The sequence below is a fragment of the Pseudopodoces humilis genome, chromosome 7 (genome assembly GCF_049639895.1).
Source record: "Pseudopodoces humilis isolate 2021_Gansu_Grassland_sample_001 chromosome 7, ASM4963989v1, whole genome shotgun sequence".
Classification (NCBI taxonomy): Eukaryota; Metazoa; Chordata; class Aves; order Passeriformes; family Paridae; genus Pseudopodoces; species Pseudopodoces humilis.
Window position 1 is genome coordinate 19,036,961 of NC_142206.1, and position 22,073 is coordinate 19,059,033.

General features: G+C 38.3%; 1 protein-coding gene across 3 annotated transcripts in view; it reads right to left on the reverse strand.

Annotated features, from left to right (window-relative positions):
* The window catches only part of CPT1A (carnitine palmitoyltransferase 1A), a 39,144-nt gene that overhangs the window by 13,171 nt on the left and 3,900 nt on the right, over positions 1 to 22,073 (reverse strand). For 2 of the 3 annotated variants that reach the window (XM_005522385.3, XM_014252059.2), the window contains exons 2-12: positions 12,685 to 12,764; positions 12,389 to 12,543; positions 11,248 to 11,387; positions 10,673 to 10,844; positions 7,483 to 7,584; positions 6,637 to 6,774; positions 5,645 to 5,722; positions 4,871 to 4,978; positions 3,943 to 4,030; positions 1,442 to 1,637; positions 725 to 913 (exon numbers count right to left, since the gene is read on the reverse strand). In XM_005522385.3, the coding sequence (XP_005522442.1) occupies positions 725 to 913; positions 1,442 to 1,637; positions 3,943 to 4,030; positions 4,871 to 4,978; positions 5,645 to 5,722; positions 6,637 to 6,774; positions 7,483 to 7,584; positions 10,673 to 10,844; positions 11,248 to 11,387; positions 12,389 to 12,529 (1,352 nt within the window). In that variant the 5' untranslated portion in view covers positions 12,530 to 12,543; positions 12,685 to 12,764. Of the gene's footprint in view, positions 1 to 724; positions 914 to 1,441; positions 1,638 to 3,942; positions 4,031 to 4,870; positions 4,979 to 5,644; positions 5,723 to 6,636; positions 6,775 to 7,482; positions 7,585 to 9,758; positions 9,805 to 10,672; positions 10,845 to 11,247; positions 11,388 to 12,388; positions 12,544 to 12,684; positions 12,765 to 22,073 lie in introns of those variants that run through there. The other variant, XM_014252060.2, reaches the window with a different exon arrangement.

The following is a 22,073-nucleotide window of genomic DNA, read 5'->3' on the forward strand; positions in this document are numbered from 1 at the left end:
ATGAGCTGGCAAGGTGCACTTGCAGCCCAGAAAGCCAGTCATGTCCTGGGCTGCTTAAGAAGCAGCCCGGCTAGAAGGGTGAGGGAGGGGATTCTTCCTCCTTACTCCACTCTGGTAAGATCCCGCCTAGAGAGCTGTGTCCAGCTCTGGGGTTCTCAGCATAAGAAGGACATGGAACTGTTAGACTGGGTCAGAGGAGAGTCATAAAAATAGCAAGAGTCCTGGAATACTTCCCCTGTGAAGAAAGGGTGAGAGCTGGGCTTGTTGTTCAGTCTGGAGAAGGCTCTGGGAACACCTTCTTGCAGCCTTTCAATATATAAAGAGGGCTTATAAGAAAAGCTGAGAAAGACTTTTTATCATGGCTAACAGTGACAGGACACAAGGCAACAGACATAAACTGAAAGAGGATAAATTTAGATGTGTTATAATGGAGGAATATTTATTACACTGGGCTGGTGAGACACTGGAACAGATTGTCCAGAGAAGTTGTGGATGCCTTGTCATTGCAAATGTTCAAGGTCAGGTTGGACTGGGCTTTGAGCAATCTGATGTAGTGTAAGTTGTCCCTTTCTGTTGCAAAGGGGGTTGGAGATGAAGGTCTGTTCTAACCCAAACCCTTCTGTGATTCTGTGGAATTTATAAATTTAAAAGTCATCATTAATTCATATGTATTAGCCAAATTCTAAAAAAAAGGAAGGCATTTTCCACAGTGTCAATACTGCACCTGTCGTAACATCTGCCATGTATCAATGATTTTGCATATGCATCCAGTGACCTCACTGGGTCTTCTGTCTTGTACCCCTGCTCGACGTCGTCCAATGTCACAAAAAACGCTGCTTTTTCAACAGCATCTAAGGACTGTTTGTTCTTTCCATGGCTAAAATAAGCCTGACGAGCCTTAGCCCATGGTACTCTGTAAAAAAGAAAATTTGGTTTATAGCCGGATTACATAAATTTGACAAGGTATGATTACCTTTAAAATCACTGTGAGACATTCCTCCTACTCTTGCGGAATTTGACACAACTACTTTCCTTGCATTTAAACTATGAGAGCTGTGAAAAGCTCGGAGAATACTTGTATAGTGGAATCCTAAGAACCAATTCAACTCATCAACACACATGTGCAAAACTTCATCCTCAGAAATTCAACATTTCTGCACGTGCAATAGCTACAGCATAGATCATCTACATTTAAAACAAAAGAAAGTATCTATTATAAGGAAGAAGACAACAGTAAAAATAATAATCCACATAAACGACTGCCACTGCAAAATTTTTTTAACTACACACAATTACAAGCAACTGAAGCACTGTTACACATCATCCATATACAAAATCAGTGACCAAGGTATAAACAACTGCAGATTATTTTAAAATTCAAAAGCAAATATTCAATGATTTCTAAATACTAAGCTTATTTAAAAAGTAATAACCACCATACCTGTCTCCTGCAGTAAGAGCCGCAAGCTTCTCTTCACCAGGCTGAGGTTCTGAATCATCATCAAGAATTCTCTGTATTTGCTGTTCAATTTCTCGGGGTCTCAACAATCTGCCATCATGGTACAGCCACACTTTGAAGTAACGGCCCTTGTGATACACAACAATGTGTTTGCTGTCTTTCACATGCTGGAGGGTATCTAGAATTGTAATCACTTACGTGAACACAAAGCGGAAGTCTCAAAACACTAATGCACTAAATAACATCAGATGCCCATTGCATGCACTACGAGTTATTTCAGTACCCCATGTTATTTCATCATGAAGATTCCCGCATGAAACAGTCAAATACCCAGATCTGACAATCATTTGCATATATAGCACCACCAGTTCACTGGTGGCACTGGAGGCCACTATTAAGCAACGAAATCTGTATTTCTATGTCTGAAAAATGAGCACTAGTTGTGTAGTGTGGTGAAGCAGTTAGCAAAGAACATGCTAGATGAGTATCAGGGAAGGTACTTTTAAATCGCTCGCATTCAGGTGCTAGACAACTCATGGAGAGTCTAAAGAAACTCAGATTTATACCATCGGCTTTTGTTTACATTTGTCCTGGCAGACGCAGAGTGAATATTCCATATATGGCCAAAATGTATAATGTTATGTGAAGCAGAAAACTAAGCCACATTTTTTTCCTCATTTTGCTATCTACATGGCTTAACTGGGATAAGCCTAAATTTAGTCATGAAAGCACTGTATCAAACCACAGACGAAGTTGTTCACTCCATAGCATGTCTTCTCAACAATCATGACTATTTAACAACTGGTCAAGTGACAGGATACAATGCTCATCAAGATTTTAACACCAATTAATATGAAGACAATTTTTTTCCTTTTTTTCTTTAGGAACTGTAATATACATAAAGTAATTGAAATCAGGGGACAGGGAGTCAAGCTGCTCATAAGAATGTGTGAAAAATGTTTTTGGAACTCACTTAGACATATACAGTGATACCATTGCTTTTCATTCAGAAAAACAGCAACAAAGAAAGATGTAAAAAGCCTAATAGGAAATGTGAAGAGCTTAGGAGGAAAATACAGTTAACTATTATATTGACTGTAGTTTAATTTGAGAGACTTTAAACAGGAGAAACTGAGGAGAACCACTAAGATATACAGGATGTATACAGGTGCTAGTTAGAATGAGTCACTTCTACACTTCTGGGCAAAACTCATTTTAGACTGAAAGAAAACCAAATCTGAAGCTAACTGAAAACTGTTTATATCTTTTATTTTATTGACAATAATGGAAGAGGCAAGGGTTGGACTCTCAGTACTTGAAGTACTGCAGTATTGTAAGTAATAGTAGCTCACAGACTAAAGCTGTCCAATAGAGATTCAAAAAGCTGCTTGTCTATTTAAGCTTCTGGTTATGACACAAAGTAACGACACCAGGGATGTCCCTTCCTTCACTTCACAGATAAAGCCATCTGAGGCACAGCTGGAAAAAAATTCCTCAACAATCTAGCAAAGGCCAGCAGCAGAACTGAGAGCAAAGTCTTTATCTAACACATGCACCTACTGCTTTATCCACTACCTAATGCCACTTCTCCCCCTTATCCATCTCCTTACAGCAAATACCAGCCCTCCAGCAGGGAAGAATGGGCAAGATCCTTGTGTCTGTTCACAAACTCTTGTGTTTTGAACTCTGTAGTTCAGTGGGAGTAACAAGTTTGAAGGCAGTTTGAAACATTAGAGTGAGTTACAGGCCTCGTAGAAAGTAAAAAAAAACATTGTGTCTTCAAGTGGCAGCCCATACGTGCATTCCCAATGGAGGTGACTAAACAATAACTCCTGCTTGTATTTCACTGTGATGCTGCCACAATGATGGACTGTTGGGTAAACATGTAAATCAGTTCTAAGAGGCTTGACATCAGCATATGACATGATCAGAGAAGCCTAGATACAGCTTAAGCTTTTGTAGAAAAACACAACAGCACAAATCTCCACTAAAATCTGCTGTGAAGTTCTCAAAGAGTAAGGAAATGAATAGCAATGTTTTCTTCCACCTGCTGATTACAAAGGGTAAGTTCTTCCAGATGCAATCTGACTCTATTTACAGTGACAAAGCTTAGGAAAAATAAAAAAGGCAATAAAAAAATACCACTTTTAATATTAAGACCTAAAAAATTATCTCGGGCTTGGAAAAATAGAGGGTATTTATAAATTAAAAAACAGGGCAGATATTAACTTGAAGTTGTTTTTTTAAATTAAGTAACGGAGGAAAACCACTAAAAAAGCTTCAAAATCTCCCTAAAACAAAAAGTATCTAGGCACTCTACATTACATTACATTACAATCCATTACATCCTGAGTCTTGGAACACAGTATTGATGTACACTTGTGCCAGTCAGATCTTTATCTGGAAAACCAGATTTCTAGTAGAAAAGACACTGAGCCCTGAATCCCATCAAGGTGTTTATTCTCCTTGGCTGCCTTGCTTACCTGATTCCTCTCCTGGGATACGGGAAGTATTAAACATCCTTTCCCACTGAGCTGAGCAGAGTGGAACAGTAGATCCCATCAGAAGAATCTGTGAAGCAAATGTACATTAAAATCTAATTTTGTGTATACAACTAGAAAATTAAAAGGTAAAGAAAAACCCCCAAGATCTGGCTAAACAAAGGCTTCAAAATAGTAAGATTTATAACACATTAATGCAGCGTTGAGTTTTTTTCCTCCCTGTTCATGGTCTTTCCTTGAATTACATATGGAATGTCCCATGCACATTCCAGAAATACCTTTTTTTCCCCTTCTACCAAAAGCTCACCATTCAAGAGGGAAGACTGAAGCTAGCTAGCACCTAAAATCCAAAGAGTTCTCCATGGATGGTCTAGATGCAAAATGTGCACATGCAGCATGCATTACCCCTTAATTCATTCTTTTAAGCTATTTATGGCTGTGTAGGAACAAAAGTTCACACTTCTCAGACTTGTAGTTTCATACTATTCATCACATCCCTTCAGTGATCTCAAAATAATCCTACTTAATTGTTTCCACAGTATTTGTTTACTACAATACACAGCTATTGCATAGTACAGAAACTCAAATGGGATTTGCCTATCTTTGCTACCTAGAAATTAGTGCAACACAGAATTTATATCATCATTATAATCTCCCACTGGCTCAGTCTTGGTGTCAAGTGGCCTCCAGACCTTTATCCCAAGCATCCTGTATTGTATCCATACCATTCTGTATTTTTGACAGTTCGTAGTTTCTGCCCATATACAATTCAAGTGATAGCCAAGATGACTTGGACCACAAAAATTCAGAACAATAAGACATTCCTCTTCTCTCCCATTCTGAAAACTGGCAAGCTTCTTACAGATTGTGCTGGAAAAGGATCAAAAGCCATTTAAGCTGATATACATACTGGCTTGATTTCTTGTCTGTCCAGTTTTTTCCGATAGAGCAGGATGGCATGGATAACATTACCAGCTCTAGCTGCCTGCAGGGTTGTGGGACATAAAGAAAGGAAGTCCTATAACACAAATAAGAATCATAAGTTAATGATTACTAGGCTACATTAAAAGAAAGATAAACCTGATAGAACTTCTCATCCACGTTCTTTAAAGTTTATTCTGGACAATGTAGAAAAGGCTTTGAAATTTAGTAAGTGCACAAGTGCAGTGAGCTGATGAAACTTTTCTTCAGCAGTCACAATCTCCTTAATCATTATTAATCATTTGAGTAGAAAAGACAGTGCTACATAAAACTTGACCCAAGACCATCATATTCCTTTATTTTTTCCTTTTTATTTTTCAGCCTTTTACAATTTTACTTCCTGTACGTACATTTGCTAATATGAGCACACGCCTCCTTCAGCTGTGCTACCCATGCAGTTTTACATGGAGCTTTGGAAGATTGCTTTTTACAGTAGGGACAAAACTGTTTAAGTCATTGCTGCATGAGTTTGCCAAAGTGGCAGCTGTGCTAGGGTTGTTAAGACAGGTGCACTTGAAGTACTTCAAGCATGTGGCATACTTGAAGGCTCCTGGAGACACCTGCTGCAGGTTATACAAGAAGACAATCAAAGGTTACATGCTCAGTGACAATGGATTTCTAAGCAGAAAGACACCATGAAGTAAGATGCCTGCCATAAACATTACAGTGCTTGGCATATAAGGTGTTTATAGGATTTACCTACCATTGCAAAATAGTTACTGTTAACCATGATTGGTCCACGTCCTCTAAGGTAGATATATTCTTCCCACCAATCACTAACCTGCAGCAGGAAGGAAAAACAAGAGCAGTAAAATCTCATCATTTCCACAGTTTATGTCTTCTGTGTTAATAGCTCCACAAGACAACATTCCATACAGAAGTGGGAAGGAAACTGCAGGTTTGCCTCCCTACTTAAAAAAGACAATAACCCCCGCCCCGCTAATTTCTATCAGACTTCAGGGAAAAAAGGGTGAGAGAACCAAATTAAATTCAGCTATATCTCTCTGATAAGGTTTCAAAGAAATCATGAGCTCCACAAAATATTTAAAATGCATCAGGTCTCCTGAATGCTTTACAGCCTTTATCAGGACAGATGAGGCTACCGGGGTACAGGTATGTTATGTTAAATAACATACCAAGAAGGAATTAACATTATAGTTCTCACTATGACATTGAGGATTGGATTTTTTTTTTGTAAGGAAAAAAAAAAGAAAAAAAAGAAAAGATAGACCAACAACTCAATTGATACAGTTCTTTGTTTTTCTTATATATTCCTTAGCTGCTCTATATTAAAAAATTGTTCTAAATCACTCTTCTAAACTACCTGGGTAGCCAAGCCCATTATTGAGTTATAAAGCTCAACAAGCAAATAAACAACCCCCAAAAACAATTTTAAGAGCAAAATTCTCCAGAATAACAAAATGCAAAATAAGGATTCATTTTTTTCAAGTTTAATTCACCTTTGCTCACCACACTGTTTACCAAATCACACAAATTATTTACTTATTTATTATTATTATTATTTACTCACACAAATTATTTATTGAGAAAGTCTCATGTAGTTAAAAAAAATATTAAGCAGTTTCAATTTCCTTCTTTTACATTTAAGAAATAATGGAATTTAAGCAAAAAAAAAAAGCACCAGAGAACAAATAATGTAATTTGAACAACTGAGCCTCCTATTTATCTACTCACATAATTAGTGGCCCACCAGGATTTTAGCTTCAAATACCACTGAAGCCTTGGCCCCAAATTAAATGCAAAATCTTTGGCAAGACCCTCCATTCTTTTGAACTGTTCATCATCCATAAGTGGTCGAACTGACTCCAGATACTAGAACACAAGAAAAGAATCAGCATCAGTACAGGAACTAATACATAGCTTCTCACCAGTCCTATATAAAGCACTTTAACAGTAAAAAAAGATTATCCAGTATCAATCCATAACGCTGTAAATACCATGTTTTTAAGATAAGAGTATATGCTCTTCTAAACTTCTGCTGCAAACTTCAAAAGATAAAATATTATTTTAAGACATTTGTCAGCAAAGCACAAGTGGAAGAGGTAACTTCTCTGAAAATTTTCCACTCCAAAGAGTAAGACATGCTGCTTCTTTAGCAGCAGACTGATTTTTTTTTTTCTCCTCTAAAAATCAAACCTTCAGTTTCTGTGACATACTGCCATATTTACACACTTCAATACAAGGTTTTGTGTTATAACACACACATTTAGTAATGCTGTACAACTGGGGAGGATAACAAAAGTGGTGTGCTTCAAAAACCCTGGAAATCACACTCTGTGGCACAGCCTTACAACGATAGGCATCATGTCATCCTATGTGAATCGCACTGGCTTCAAATTGTCACCAGTTTCACTGGTTTGTCACAGCCTTTATTTTAATTTCCATGCAGAAGTTTGAATCTGTTACACCATATTAATATCACTACGCAGTTTTTCATGAGGCATGGCAAAAAACACCCCAAAAGGCATCTAGGTATGGATTCTACATTATTGAAGAAAATAAATTGGTGAATGTACATACCCTGTTAACTGTGTCTTTAACAGCTGGAACTGGCAATCGTGGTAAAGATGTCTGGAAACTGTATAACATGGGCTTACGCCCTGAGAAAAGTTTTACAAGGGCCTGAAGAAGAGCAAAAACAGAATATACACACCAAATTATTAGGTTCAACGAAAGAAAAATGACAGAGTAAATATGTAATGTACCTCACAGTCCTTCTCACTGGTAAATTATACTGTACTACATTTAGGAAGCTACCATATTTATCACTGTTCCACCAGTAAAAAAAGGCCTTGGGAGAAACTAACTTCCTAAAGGTTAAACAACATGTCAGGGGAAGAGCAAGAGAGGCATGGTCATTCCTGACTTCCCAGTCATCAACCTGTCACAGACAATATTGCTGCTTATGTAGGGCACACCTCAATCTCAATATAAATACAGTTACTTACACTTCTTTTCTTCATATATTCCCCTCTGGAAGGATTAAAAAGGCCACGTCTACTGCCTAACCTTTTACTATATTACACAGTAGATATGAGAAACGTATCTAAATTGTGCTTCAAAACACAATCATTATCAAGCCTGTGACTCAGGTAACGTTTCTAGATAACCACAGTAATCTTTCAAAATAATAATTACGCTTTTGTATCATGGTTTAATGTTTTCCAAAGTTACAGCTCAACATCAATAACAGAACTGATGTTATATGGAGTTAATTCAAGCATGAATCAATCTCAGGTTGTCTACTGCATGATTGGAACATACCAAATTGTGCAAGCATGCCAGTGTTATACTCAGTGCTTGTGTTACAAAAAAACCCCAGCAACGAAACAAAACAGCCAGAGAGAACTTAGCTTCAGATATTACAGAATCTCCTGTTTCCACAGGAGAGTGAAAACAAAAGCAGCTTTTCTGTCCACTATTACTTTTCAATTGCAGCACAAACTAAGCTGAAATTCTAGACCATGCAACTTCTAGGCTACTCATGAAAGGATTTTGACATTGCCACCCTATTTCAGCATGAAAGTGAAGTGAAGTGTTATACCAACAATCTGGTGGAACTTTTACTGTCACAGTGTAATCTTGGTCCAATACACAGGATAGTATATATAAGCCGACAGACAAGATAGAATAAAACAGAGAACGTCATTTCACCACTAAATTCTGAAAACTTCTCCTAACAAAACTGTCAGAATGTAGAGCTTTTGCTCCCTCTCAGCTTCCCGGCTCAGCACAGCTAGAGGAGATAATTTTAGGCAGCACAAAACAGCTAAGAATTGAAAAGTATTACTAGCAATAAAGATCTCCCTGCAAATGGATGTGTATCAGAGCCATCGGGTGTACATGGGATGCACCACAGAGATCTGCCAAATGAAATCCAGCTGTGCTTCAGGACAAGAAAATTTTGGAAACAAGTGGGAAAGAAAAAGCTCAGTTTTTCATCTGGAAATCTAATTTCATACTTGGAGACAATTTTATTCCAAAACTCTTAAGCCAGAAAAGGCTAAAAGTATTTTAAGAGAGTGACTGCTCAACTGACAAAAACCAGCAAACACATTTCACAGCATTTATCTCTTAAAAAACTTGTAATAGAGAATTTATAATACCTTGAGACCAACAAAGTGCTCTGACAGAAACACACATTTCATTACATTTCTGATTTCATATGCAGACACAGCAAATAATGTCATTCTAACATATGTTGCATCTGTTCACACACGATTACCACTTTTTAAATTAATTTTTTAAAACGGTAACTAATATTTGGATTTCTCCCCTAACACTGATACAGGAAATTTGACTTTACAAGGTGAACTATGCTGATTAGAAGTGTCACTAGACTTCCAACCAGGCTGAAAAATCACTTTGTACTGTGACTGAAATTAGAGTTCAGGTTTTTGATCTGCATGATCATTTGAAGAGAAAACAGTATTATAAAAATCTAGAAAGCTAAAGTAGTTGGAGCGGTTTCACTAGTGAAGCCAGACTTCTCTTTTGCTGGGTCTAGTTAAATAGACCTTCATAGTAAGTATAGATGAGACATTGTTGGACATACATACATCTTCAGTATTCTGCATTTTTAAAACATATACAATGCACAACAAAATACATATGCAACATATATGATGGACAAAAATTGATAAATACAATATGCAACAAAGCATGGTAAGTAGCATTACAGTTCATACTGTTTTAAGGTTGGTAAGGCAATATTAAGAGCTTTGAAGTATCTATCTGGTAGGACATGCTGAAAACCAAGGCAGCTACAGCTCCAAGCAACTGACAGAAAGCCTTACCATTCAGAGCCTCTGGACTGTACCAATTTGAGCCATGAGGCTGATACCGCTTCCAGGAGAAACCATCAATTAGAAATTTCATTTGTAACAGACAAACATTAAACTCTATTTAAAGTGTACACCATCCTGGATACTTGTCCTTGAATATCTCCTACAGTAAATCATGACCTGCACTTAGTTTAACACGCTAATTTTTGAGGCCACAGAGACTAATTTTATCACGGTACAGAAAATAAGCTATTTCTACCACAATACAGGCAGAAGTGAGATGAAACAACCAAGTTCAAGTAGCAAAACTCCACTTCATCTCTTGCAGCACTGACACCTACATTTCCTCACTTTATACCTATCATATCCTTTAAGAATCCTTTTCCAAAGCACCACAATCTCACTTTACCCTTATATGAAAGCTACATAACATGCTACCTACACCTTATACTTCTTCCCCAACTCATTTTGGAGGCATACCAATGAATCAGTTGAAAAGACATTCAACAATATTTTCTTCAAGCAGAAGAATAATTTTATAATGGATGACTAGAAATCCTAATATTACAACAAAGAATTAGGGGAACACTTTCTCTGAGGATAAGATTCTTTGGTGCTGCAGCCAAAGTTCTTTAAGCTGTACTTGCACATAGAGAAAAGGCAGGTATTGAGTCACACAGGACCAAGGCATTGGCACATCTGAAGTTATTCTTGGAGTGTTTACTTTTCCTTCTAGCAGGCCATGATGAATAATTTCATTACAGCAACAGAAGGGTGACAGTAGAAGTAGCTACCTAACAGCCTCCTGTCCCATGACACAAAAAAATACAAGAAAAGAATAAAACTACAAAATTTTATTTTAAGGCTTTGAATCAGTCAGACTGACTAATCAGTCAGAAGATGAAATGAAACCAACATATCCTTACCATCCAAAACTTGGTGCCAGCAGAAAGTTTGCCATGTTCAGAGAACATCCAACCATGGTAGGAGAGCAGCATTTTCAGGGAGTAGCGCATTGTGACGATAAGGGCAACCCAAAGCCCTGTGCCAAAAAGTACTCCACTCACAATATTCTGTGTTTGGTTTGACATATAGCCACTATTTAAAACAAAAGCCAGCATATGCCAGTTAGTGTCCATTTAGATTCCAAAGAGAAGCTGGTATTGCAAACCTAAGCCTAATAGTAGCAGGGACAGGACTTAGACAAGTTTTATGCCTGCTTATCCTGCTCTCAAAAATTTCTTTCCAAAAACCTTTTCATGCAGCAACATCAAAGGCCATAAAAATTCCCAAATGTGCTTCCCAAATACCCAGAAAATTATGTAGCAATACTGGGACAACAACCTCCCTATTTAATACCCTCATACATCCGTTTATCTGGCTTATCATGTCACAAATGTAGTGTTCCAAAACTGATATATTTCAACAGGAATAGTTTTAAGAGTACCTGCAATAAAACTGATTTCCTTTCAGAGTAACAGTCACCTTTCAGTCTACTTACGTTGTATCAAGTGTTCGGTTGATCCTGGCTATTATTCCTAATGAAGGATCAATTTTGGCATACATGGTTGACATCACACCCACAACTACAATAAGCCAGCTAGATGGGCTAGCAGGATAAACGCCGGTGATAATTCCATTCTGGAAAGAAAAGCCTCGACATAATTTTTTTATACCAAAGTGATTGACTTCATATTACCATGGAAAGAAACAAAAATCAACACATTTAAGTCATTTAGTTACATAGAAGTAGTTAAGATTATCCAATGTTTTCTTACATGTGATTATCTCAGAACTAGGGAACAGATTTACCTAAGTTACTACAGAAAACTGTAACAATTACATCAACAATGAAAGGAACTTTTACATTCTCTTGTAGACATCATTGATCCTGTGATCTCCAAGTCTTACTAAAAATACTGAAACTAACTAACAGCCCTAAAACAAATGACACTTCAGTAATTTCAATTTACACTGAGTTAGACCCTCCTACATGAATATATGGCAAAAATATCTTACTGAACAAGACACTGAAAACCAGAATTAACAATTTTATATAATTTAAACAGTTCTTCTCATGGCTTTTTAAGAAAATTTTAATAAGATTTCTGTTAATATGTTTACATTTTTGAAACAGATGTTGAAGATATCCTGTAGCTTATGTAGTTTGCTATTCACGAAACAGATATTTACAATTATAATCCCATGAACAGAACCGTAAATTCATGGCAATCTATTGGCCATCAGAAACAATACTACTTAGCTATAATAAAGAGTGCAACCTTCTACCTCTAAGACATATGACACTAAAGATCACAACTAGTCATACTTTTGACTTCTGCTAAAAGATTACATAATTACATGGTACATCATGAAGAGAATGAAGTCAGTAAATTTCTACATCTGCTTCATCTTGCTTCCATAGAATAATATGTACCCTTTCAGACTTTACAGTATCACCCTGTGCCAACTTCCTCACTACCCCTTGTCTTAAATAAAACCCCCATAAATCTTTCACAATGAGGAACTTTATTTACCGTAAGAAAGAAAAAAAAAAATCAGTTGTCCCTGAAGAAACTTCAGTAAATTCATAAAACATTAAATAACCCTGAAGTTTGGTAGACTGGACCAGTTTAGCATACCTTGAACCTGATGAACTTCTTTTTCCACGAATAGACACCAGATAGGTAAATCTGTTTGAGTGCCTCATGGCTCATACGCAGGTCAATCCCATCTGGAGTTACGGTAAATTGAAAAGCTACTGCCTGATGAGCTTCCGCCATTTTCAGAGAGAGTTCTGCCAAAAAACAAAGTTTAAAAATAGTATTTCCTTATTGTCCAAAGGAACTAGGAGCTAGTCCATTTCTAGCAAGATATTTTCTACACCATAATTTTGGCAAAGACGTCTAAGTATAAAAACCTTACATATAGTACTTGCCTTTTGCTTACAGGCTCTGCTTGCACTTTAGTCTGAGTGTCCTGGCAGTTAATTTAAGGCACTTCTTTTAACCAAAACAGCTGCAATGGAAACAAAACACTTATGTAACTTGGGCATTTTGGCAGCATCACAGCTGCATATCACCTGTACATTCAATACATAAAAAAATCAGAGCAGAACAGAAAGAGAAAGCCAAAGCATTTAGAAAAAGCATATTACAGGTACAGAGCATCTTACATTTCAAAGAAGATTCAGAAAATGCTTTATTTGAAACAAAAGGTATCTAAAGTTTTCACCTCAGCTAGAAAAACAATATGGCTTCTGGCCATATCTTCTCCCAAATTTTTTTTCATATTCTAATTTCAGGATGATTACTCAATGCAATAAGAAACTATAGTCCCTGTGGCTCTGTGCTGTGACTGGCAAATAACTGCAAAAATCAAAACTATGCAGACTTGAGGAAAACAAATCACAACTGTCAGAAAAATTACCTTCCCAAAAAAATCAGAAATTATGATGAAATTTCACGGAATTGCAGCTCAGTTTAACTGCCTAAACAAATATCAACAACCATGCCAATATGGACAGAAGACAATTATACCAGGCAGCCATAAAAGACTCAAGCAAAAACCACTGGAAGTTAAAACAGAAATGTAAACCCAATGCAGCCCCAAGAATCCCACCATGTGCCTGAGAGTGTTGTGCAAACACCTCTCCAACTCTGTCAGGCCCGGGGCTGCAACCACATCCTTTGGGACCCACTTCCAGTGCTCAACCATCCTCTGAATGAAAATCCTTTTCCAAATATCCAACCAAAACTTCCCCAACAGAGCTTCAGGCCATTCCCTGGGGTCCTGTCACTGTTACCAGAGAGAAGAGATCCGTGCCTGCCCCTCCTCTTCCCTTCACGAGGAAGTTGTAGCTGCAATGAGGTCTCTCCTCAGTCTCTTCTCCAGGCTCAGCAGAATGAGTGACCTCAGCTGCTCCTTGTATCATCTCTTCCCCCAGACCCTTCACCATCCTCACAGCTCTCCTCTGGACTCTAAGAGTTTTATGTTTTATCATATTCTGGCACCCAAAACTGTCCCCAGCACTGGAGGTGAGGCTGCCCCAGCTCAGAGCAGAGTGGGACAATCCCCTCCCTTGCCTGTCTGGTGATGCTGGGCCTGATGCCCCCCAGGACAGGGTTGGCCCTCCTGGCTGCCAAGGCACTGCTGGCTCAGATCCAGCTTCCCATAGTCCAGGACCCTCGGGGCCCCTTGTGTGGCTCTGCTTTCCAGCATCTCCTTCCCCAGTCTGTACACACATCCAGGGCTGTCCCAACACAAATGCAGGATCTGGCACCTATCCTTGTTAAACTTGTTGGTAATTCCATAGCTTTTCTTAGTTTCTGTAACCAGCATTTGTACATAAACACCCTGGAAGTTACTCCTACTAAATATTGATTCAGACTAATGCTTTTTGAGCACTTATAGTTAGAAAGTAGATTTTTGCAGACAGACTCTACATATAACATTGAAATGGTCAAAACTATGTATTCCTGAGGAGACCATCATGATTCCAGTCGGTCACTTGCCCAACTTTATTTATTAGCTTACCAAAACTTTCATGCATAGCCTTAAAAACAATATCCTCCTAGAAGTATGACTAAATGGTAGTGGAATTTATTAGCCCATCTGCAGGTCAGGATTCAAGGGCAAGTTTTAGATGGAAATTTTCACTGGTACAAAACACATTATCAATACCAAGTGTTTTAAGGTTGTACTGGCATTTCTGTGTAAGTAAAATTAAAAAAGAAATACAACTACTTTACTCTTTTTAAGTCCTAAAAGCTAAAATTTACATTTTGTTTGCAAACCCAAAGCTAGTAATTCAATTCTGGTAGACTGCCATCCCCTGTGGAACACCATGGAAGGACTAACCAGTGCAATTTAGGTGGGCACTTCAAAAGCAGTTTATTATGACCAGAGCGCTGCTCCTCTAGTCTGTAAATACTCTACTTAATCAAAATCATCCGAAACACAAAGAATGGGTGCCAAGGTCTATGAGTAGACAGCCAGGCACTTGGAAATCAGCTCAGGAAATAAATACACAATATAGAAAGAGAAGGAATACTCAGCAGAGATGAATGAGGTAAGTGCTGCTGTACGTCATCTATTAAGGTTGCTGACCAACAGGCATGGATTCTTTGCAGTATTTAATGTGCCTGCTCCTGGACCAGCCCACAGTGATCCACCTCTGCAATACAACTACTACTAGTTCCTAATGGTAATTCATAGATCTCGTAAATCCATCAGCCACTGCTCAGGTTTCACTGGGTGAATCAAGGCACCTAAAGCTCACAGTATCCTACAGATAATATGCAATTGATTTATGTGTGTGTAGTGTCTGATTAGAATAACAAAAAAGAACAAATAAGAACGCAAACCAAATTGAAAACCAGTTTCAAAAGCTTTAGCACAAGCCCTGTGTGGCTGAGTAACAACTGCAATTTGTAGTACTAAGTGACTCTTGTCACTAACAACTACTTATAAGGGCTCTGCTGCAGACAAGCATGAGGAAGTCAAAGTCAGCTGTCCATTCATTCATTTAAGTCGTTCATCACCAGCTGACAAGACAGCAATAAAACAGGCAGAGGCAGCAGTAACACAGGGTATAACCTGAACTCAACAGGGTTTGCAAAAGAGTTCAAAGTGAAGAATTTATCATATGTTTAGTGGCACTATTAAGACTGGGATGGTATAACCCCAAAAAACACACATCAAGAACTCAACCGTATTTGCATACAGAGAATCAGGCACCTAGTTTTGTCTCAAGGAGGGCTAACAGGTTCTGCTCAGTTCACTCACGGAATTTTGTATTCTGCAAAGCCAGTGTCTTAAGTACAAGATCAGCTAGTTTCCATTACCCTTCAACTCCCCTGTGACTTCTCAGCCTGGAAATTTGTAATTAACCTCCTCTTTGTCTCTGAATGGAAAGAATTTCAAGCACCCTTTGATTTTTAAGGACATGCTTTTTTTACTATCCAAGGCAGAAAAATATTATAAATAGCATCAAGCATTAACAGTCAACCTGACATTTTAATGAATTAAAATTTAGCATTCTCATAAAAATAAATAAGCTTCATTAAGGAAAATATTCCTTATTCCCAAACAAAAAAAAAAAAATAATAATAAAAAAATTAATCCAGCAAGAATTAATCTTGAATCAAGCAAGTGAGCCCTGAAAACAAATACAGTCCAGTTCCAGGGCTGTGCTGCTTGACATTAAGACGTGAAACAATAAAACGGCTTGTTTCTTTTCATATTCTTTTCCTTTACTCAAGAAAACCATAAGCCTTTAAAACCGCCCTGAATTATGATGGCGGAATACCAAAGGCTTCCCGAAGTCCGCTTCTTTGAACACTTGTTTTCCTCCTTAAAGGCCAATTTAATCATAAGCCGCGGTGCACTTCCCCTCGCTGCATTCCTGCGCTGCCACGTGCTCGCCAGCAAAGTAGGGGAAAGGGCACAGGCGGAGCCTTGGATTTTTAAACTTGACTTGCCACCGTTCCTAAGGCAGCACCCACATCAATCACTTCAGCAGCACTGCAACAATAGCGTCTTCTAACTGCGGGCGATTGGGTCTGCAGCATATTTCTGCACAGCATATACTAATTAACCTCGTTCCCAACAGAGAGCCATAAACAACAGCTTTTGACTTTCCTAGCAGCTTGGCAGAGTCTTACTCAAAGAGGGGAAAAAACAAAACCTCAGCACAATCATTTCTATAATCTGAAATGGCTATTTTCATTCCTTTCAGTGTTCTCTTCTGTTAATGTATCTTGAAAAAAACACACAGTTGTCCCTTAAAATTTGGTTTATTGACTGTTTGTGAGTTTTTTTCCTTTTATTTAAAGAAGAAAGCCGCCTGTTCCTTGCTCCTATCTGGTTTTATTTAAATGCAAACATGCTGTAACAGTTGCAGATGTTTCTCCTCTTCCTTTTTCGTACCTCTGCTTGAGCCAAACTAAACTAAGCACATTTTTTTCCTCATTGTTATAAACAAGCACTGCTAGGCTGGATGTCAGTTTCAAGTCAAGAAAACACATTACACACTAGAAAGCCTATGTGCTGATGGTCTGCAAAACTATGCTGCTACATCTACAATGCAAAAAAGCATCCTCACACTACTATTTTTGCAGTTTCAGGACATTTACACCACAAAGACTGAGGTTTAACTCACAGACCTTATGATTTCAGGTTGCAGACACCGAACAGTCAGTGTTAGGGCATACATGTTCCTACAATCACAGAAGGCGAGAAGGTCTTCAGCTCTTGAAAATCTGGGGCTAAGAGAGGTCCTATGTGCAGGATGCTTCCATTTAAGTCAGGCATGCAAGAAGTTACCAGTGGTTGGCAATGGTTCTCTGAAGCACAGTGAAAGAACTGCCATGTGCATTTTAAAAAGCAGCAAGCCATGATACAAAAGCTAATTGCATTACAGTACACTGCACAAAACAAGGTATTAATTCTTGAAGCAGTTACTCCTGGAAATGCTACTGAGTATTAATATTTTTATTTTTCTGTAGATTTTGTATGCTTTACATGGATAAAGTGATAGTGCTAAAAAGAATAAACTCACCACCTATACCTCAAAACAAATGCAAATCCTAGGCTTTAAGAGGATGTCACTTGTTTCCTATACATTGCTTGGCTTATGCAATTCACCTCTTTCCCCATTTCCTTCCTCTTCCTCTTGAATAGAAAACCCCCTGCCATATCTCCTTGTCAGGATTCTAAACATCTAACGAAAAGAGGCATACTACTTAAACACAGTTTTCACACTGATAGCTCCTTTTCCTGCAAAGAAAGTTAACAAAGAGGGACACCGAAGAGGTCTCATTAACTTGATTCCCAAACAGTTAAAATCTTGCTGAAAGACTTAATTCTATGACTCTCAAGGTACATTGACAGTTTAGTTTGAGCTTCTTCTCACAGGTTTCTGACACCTATTTATAGGTTAGCTTTAACATGCAGGGCATATGACTGTCAGTAACCAAACCAAGCTCACAAAACAATTCTCTCCAATTATTCTACTTGGATAACCAAAATTTGACAGATTCCTACAAAAAGCAATGGCTGGTACACATGGTTTATCTGAGAACACGCACAGGTACCACCACACACAGGTTTGATTCTGTCAGAGCTCTCAAACAGACGTCCTTGGCACCCAAGCCAGAGTGTTCGTAGATGGTGGGAAGGCTTGCAGCATTACAGGTATGATGGCAGTTCTGGAATCAGAATTACCTGTATCATGGCATTTCTGAACTCAAAATTACCAGGAAGCTCTCCTAACTTCTGGCAGCTACAAGGCAGCACCAATAAAGCAATGAGAAGGACGTTATGACAAAGGCTTTGTCTTCTGACTCCTGCCAAGTTCCTACCAGGCAAGCTTAGAAGTAAAAAAAAAAAGCACAACCCAAAACAAAACAAAAACCCCAACGAACCACAGCAAAAACTTGACCCTGAAGAATTCTTCATTAGTTTCTTAAAATAAACTTACAACTTCAAATTTTAGCATGGCACTCTGATTTCAAATAGCGACTGGTGAGGAGAAAAGTGTGATACTAAACTATTTAAAATGACATTGTTTAAGGAAGCTTTCAAGACGGGAAGTGGAGAAAAGTATCAGATGAAAGTACATTAAACCAAATTTTAATTAGTAAACATACTTAAAACTATATTCAAATTTCCATTTAAAGACAGACACCTTGAATGAAGAATGGTTTTGTAAAACCAAGCAAGTACCCCAAAGTCTTGGTCTGACCCCAAACCCGTTTATTTAAAAGAGAAAAGCGAGGCGGAGGGAATCTATTTCTATTAACATGCAAATCAGTAAGAGTTACTGTGTGAATGTTAAAAGCAGCCGCAAAGAACTAGAAAATAATTCTGGAGTTCCCAAAAGTTCTCCTGAAGGACTTTAAGTCTGAAACCTCTTTAAATATTGAAAATATTGCAGAAGTTTTATCCAGTATTTTGCTGTCCACACATTAGATCTCCCTTCATGAGGTGAGCTTGCTACAGCTTTTAAAAGAAAAAAGACACCCAAAAGATTTATTTTGTATGTTTAATGATAACGTATTTTGACACTTTAGGGTAGGTCACTGAATTTTAAGAGTCTGAGGGTAGACTTAATGAAATTAACGTCAGTATTTGAACACTTGAACAGCAGTGTTGTGTTTGTGCTGAGACAGTGACCAAGTATCTTCCCCCATCTCTATAAGCCATTACTATGGAAATTTGCATTTTCTATCTCCCAGAAAGCCAAAACTATAAATGTATTTTGTTTTATACAGGTCACTAAAGAACTTTGTATGCTCAAATCTGTTGATTTCATATCAGGTACTAGATCAAAAGAAAGAGAATTCCAAACACTGAGATGTCTATCCAATCTCTTCACACATTATTACATGTTTCACTTGGATTTCTGTTATTGATGGTCCTGCTGGTCCAAGCCTTCACTACCACCTACACAAAGTTTACAGATGAGACTGGCAGCTGACTTTGCCTACAGTGTGCTTGCAATGAAATGATAAACAGCGAAGCACAACAAAGCCAGTGCCAACATCCTCAAATAACTTCCTAGCCTGTTAGCTTTTTTCCACACTTTGCCACCTGCTACAGTTTAATTGACACATACAGTCATCCCAGAAGTGGATACAAAAAAATAAAACCAATAAAAACACCTACCCACCAGAGGGGAAAAAAACCCCAAACTGAAACTGCCAATGGACTCACAAGTACAGGGACTGAAACTGGGAGCAGTGGCTGATACATTAAAGGTTTTCACTGCCATCCAGATGGACCTTGACAGGCTGGAGCAACAGGCAGGCTGAAACCTTGTGAAGTTCAACCAGAAGAGCAAAGTCCAGCACGTGGGTAGGACTAACCCCTCACACCTACACACACCAGAGACTGGCTGGCTGGAAAGCAAAGCTCAGCAAGTGGCACATGAGCCAAGGAAGTGCCCTTGCAGCGAAGGCTGCAGAGGATGCTAGCAGAATCCTGAGGGGCACTAGGAGGACTGTTGCCACCAGGTTGAGGCAAGTGACTCAGCCTTTCTGGTCAGTGCTGGTGAGGTCCCTTCTCAAAAACTCTGCCCAGTTCTGGGCTACCCAATGAGAGAAATTAAACTACTGGAGAGAGTCCGGCGAAGAGCTCGTAGGAGGATTAAGAGCTTGAACAATCGAACCTGCAGAGATGCTTTAAGAAATTTAATGTACGAGTTTTCATAAGACATCTGATGCAAAAAAATAAACTTACAGATCACTAAGGCCTGATCAAGAAATCTTCTGCTTCAATTGCTTTAAATTAACAGCATACCTTGAAATTCAAATTGGTATTAGCAGACAAATATTGAAAAGAGCAAGTTTTCTGCAACTGACAAAAATATGCTAGTAGTTTGGAGGATAAAAGAAGCTGGACTTTGAAGAATGAACCCTTTAGAAAATGATTCATCTCAGTTTTTCAACATTACTTCAGTAACTTGCCTTAGCTGAAAAGCACCAAAGTGCAAGGTTTTCAAATGCATATTGGTATTTTAAACACCACTACCTTGCCCAGTGAAAGTCTGCCAGTCTTAAGGCAGCAGGTAGCTGACTTTGAGTGCCCTCCCTATACTTTGCATTGATATGGTGGGAAACCGTAGAAATGCCTAATAAAAAAAATTAGCTTGAAATTCAAGGTTACATGTATATAAACCTATCTAAAGAAAACATTGATTGCTCCTAACAAATTAAAAATTACTGTATTATCAATAATAAAACAGATGTCCCTTCAGTAAAGTATATGGAGGTTTTTCATGGGGTTTGCTACAAACACAATAATTTCAGGCACTGAAGTATACACTGTACAGCAGCATCCAGCACTGTCTCAGTAATTCAAAGTCCCATCCACTCTGGGGTTAGATAGCTGTGGGGAGGCAGTCACTCATACAAATGCCAAAATTCTGCCCTAGTGCAAGAGGATCGGTAAGGCAAGGCAGCTAACCAGGGAATGCCAGAAGGATGCCAAAAATGCTTTCACATGTGTGCATCTGATGCTCCTTTGATGCTTAGCCAAACAAAATAAAAAATAAAGCTACAGAAAAAGCATTCAGTTTCAGAGAAATCTAAACAAACAGCAAATTTGTCTAGAGTACTATGCCTTTTAAAGGAAATTCAGGTCTTGTTCTATAGAATGTTCAGTAAACAGTATAAAATATGCAGCTGAAACATTTAAACATATGAACAAAAAGACTGCCCGTTTTTTCATATCTGTTTCTTGGATATTCTCTTAGGTAATGGCACCTTCCCATATACTGCACTTACGCAAAAAGGTACTAAGACACCGAAACCTCAAAAAGAGCAGCTCATTGAATTTATACTTAGCTCATGTGACATTCCACAAGGTGTTGATTTCTGAACTTACTATAAAGATTAACCAGACACAGTTATTCGCTTGAGAATTTCTATTTCTAAATTGCTTCTTTGCCTACTAACCTTTAATAATGTCTAATCATGCTTCAGCATATAGGATGACACAGTATTCCCTGCTTTCAAGTCTTACCACCAACTCAGCTATCTTACAATGACTAATCATGTTTTACTGATATAAAATCTTTACAAGAAATATGACAGGAGTGAAGCCAAATCATACCTGTGCAAAAATTAGCTACAAGGATTAAGTTCACCCAAGGCTTTTCAGGTGAACCTAATGACTATGGCATACAAATAAAGCAGAAACCAAGGAGTCACTCTCCTTTAAAAGTTGAATTAACGTAGTACTGATGAAAACAAAATTAACCTGACAGGTGTTCTCATGACATTTTAGTTGGGACAAGTTCTTATATCTGGTTATTGCCAATCATTGGCTTCAATCCTTCCCACCCTCACCTACACCTCACAGGTGTGGTCTCTTGGAACTGCAAATGTCTTTAAGAATTTCTCGCAACGAAGAGATGAACAAATGCTATGGCTCAAGCCAAGGTGGACAACTGAATACATGTACCTGCCCAGCTACAGCAACACTAGGACCCACAGCCAAACCTCATCCACAGGAGAGAGTTTGAAATCAAAACAGCTAAGAACTCTTCAGTAACTTGCTGTACCGTGGACAGCTTACGTCCTGACTCCAGCAGTTTCCCAAGATCACCTGTGGGTGAGTTACATTCATTATCCTCTGCAGATATTTTGTTTGGAATCTTGGGCAAATTTTCTTATTCCCTTCCTACGTGGTAAACTGGAGCAACAGGTCTATATGGATGGAAAGAGATAATGACAAAGAGGCCAATGAATGTAACATAAACACACCTGAAGAGCTGTCTTCCTTAAAAGCAGGCTCGAGATTTATTTGGCACACACAAACCTT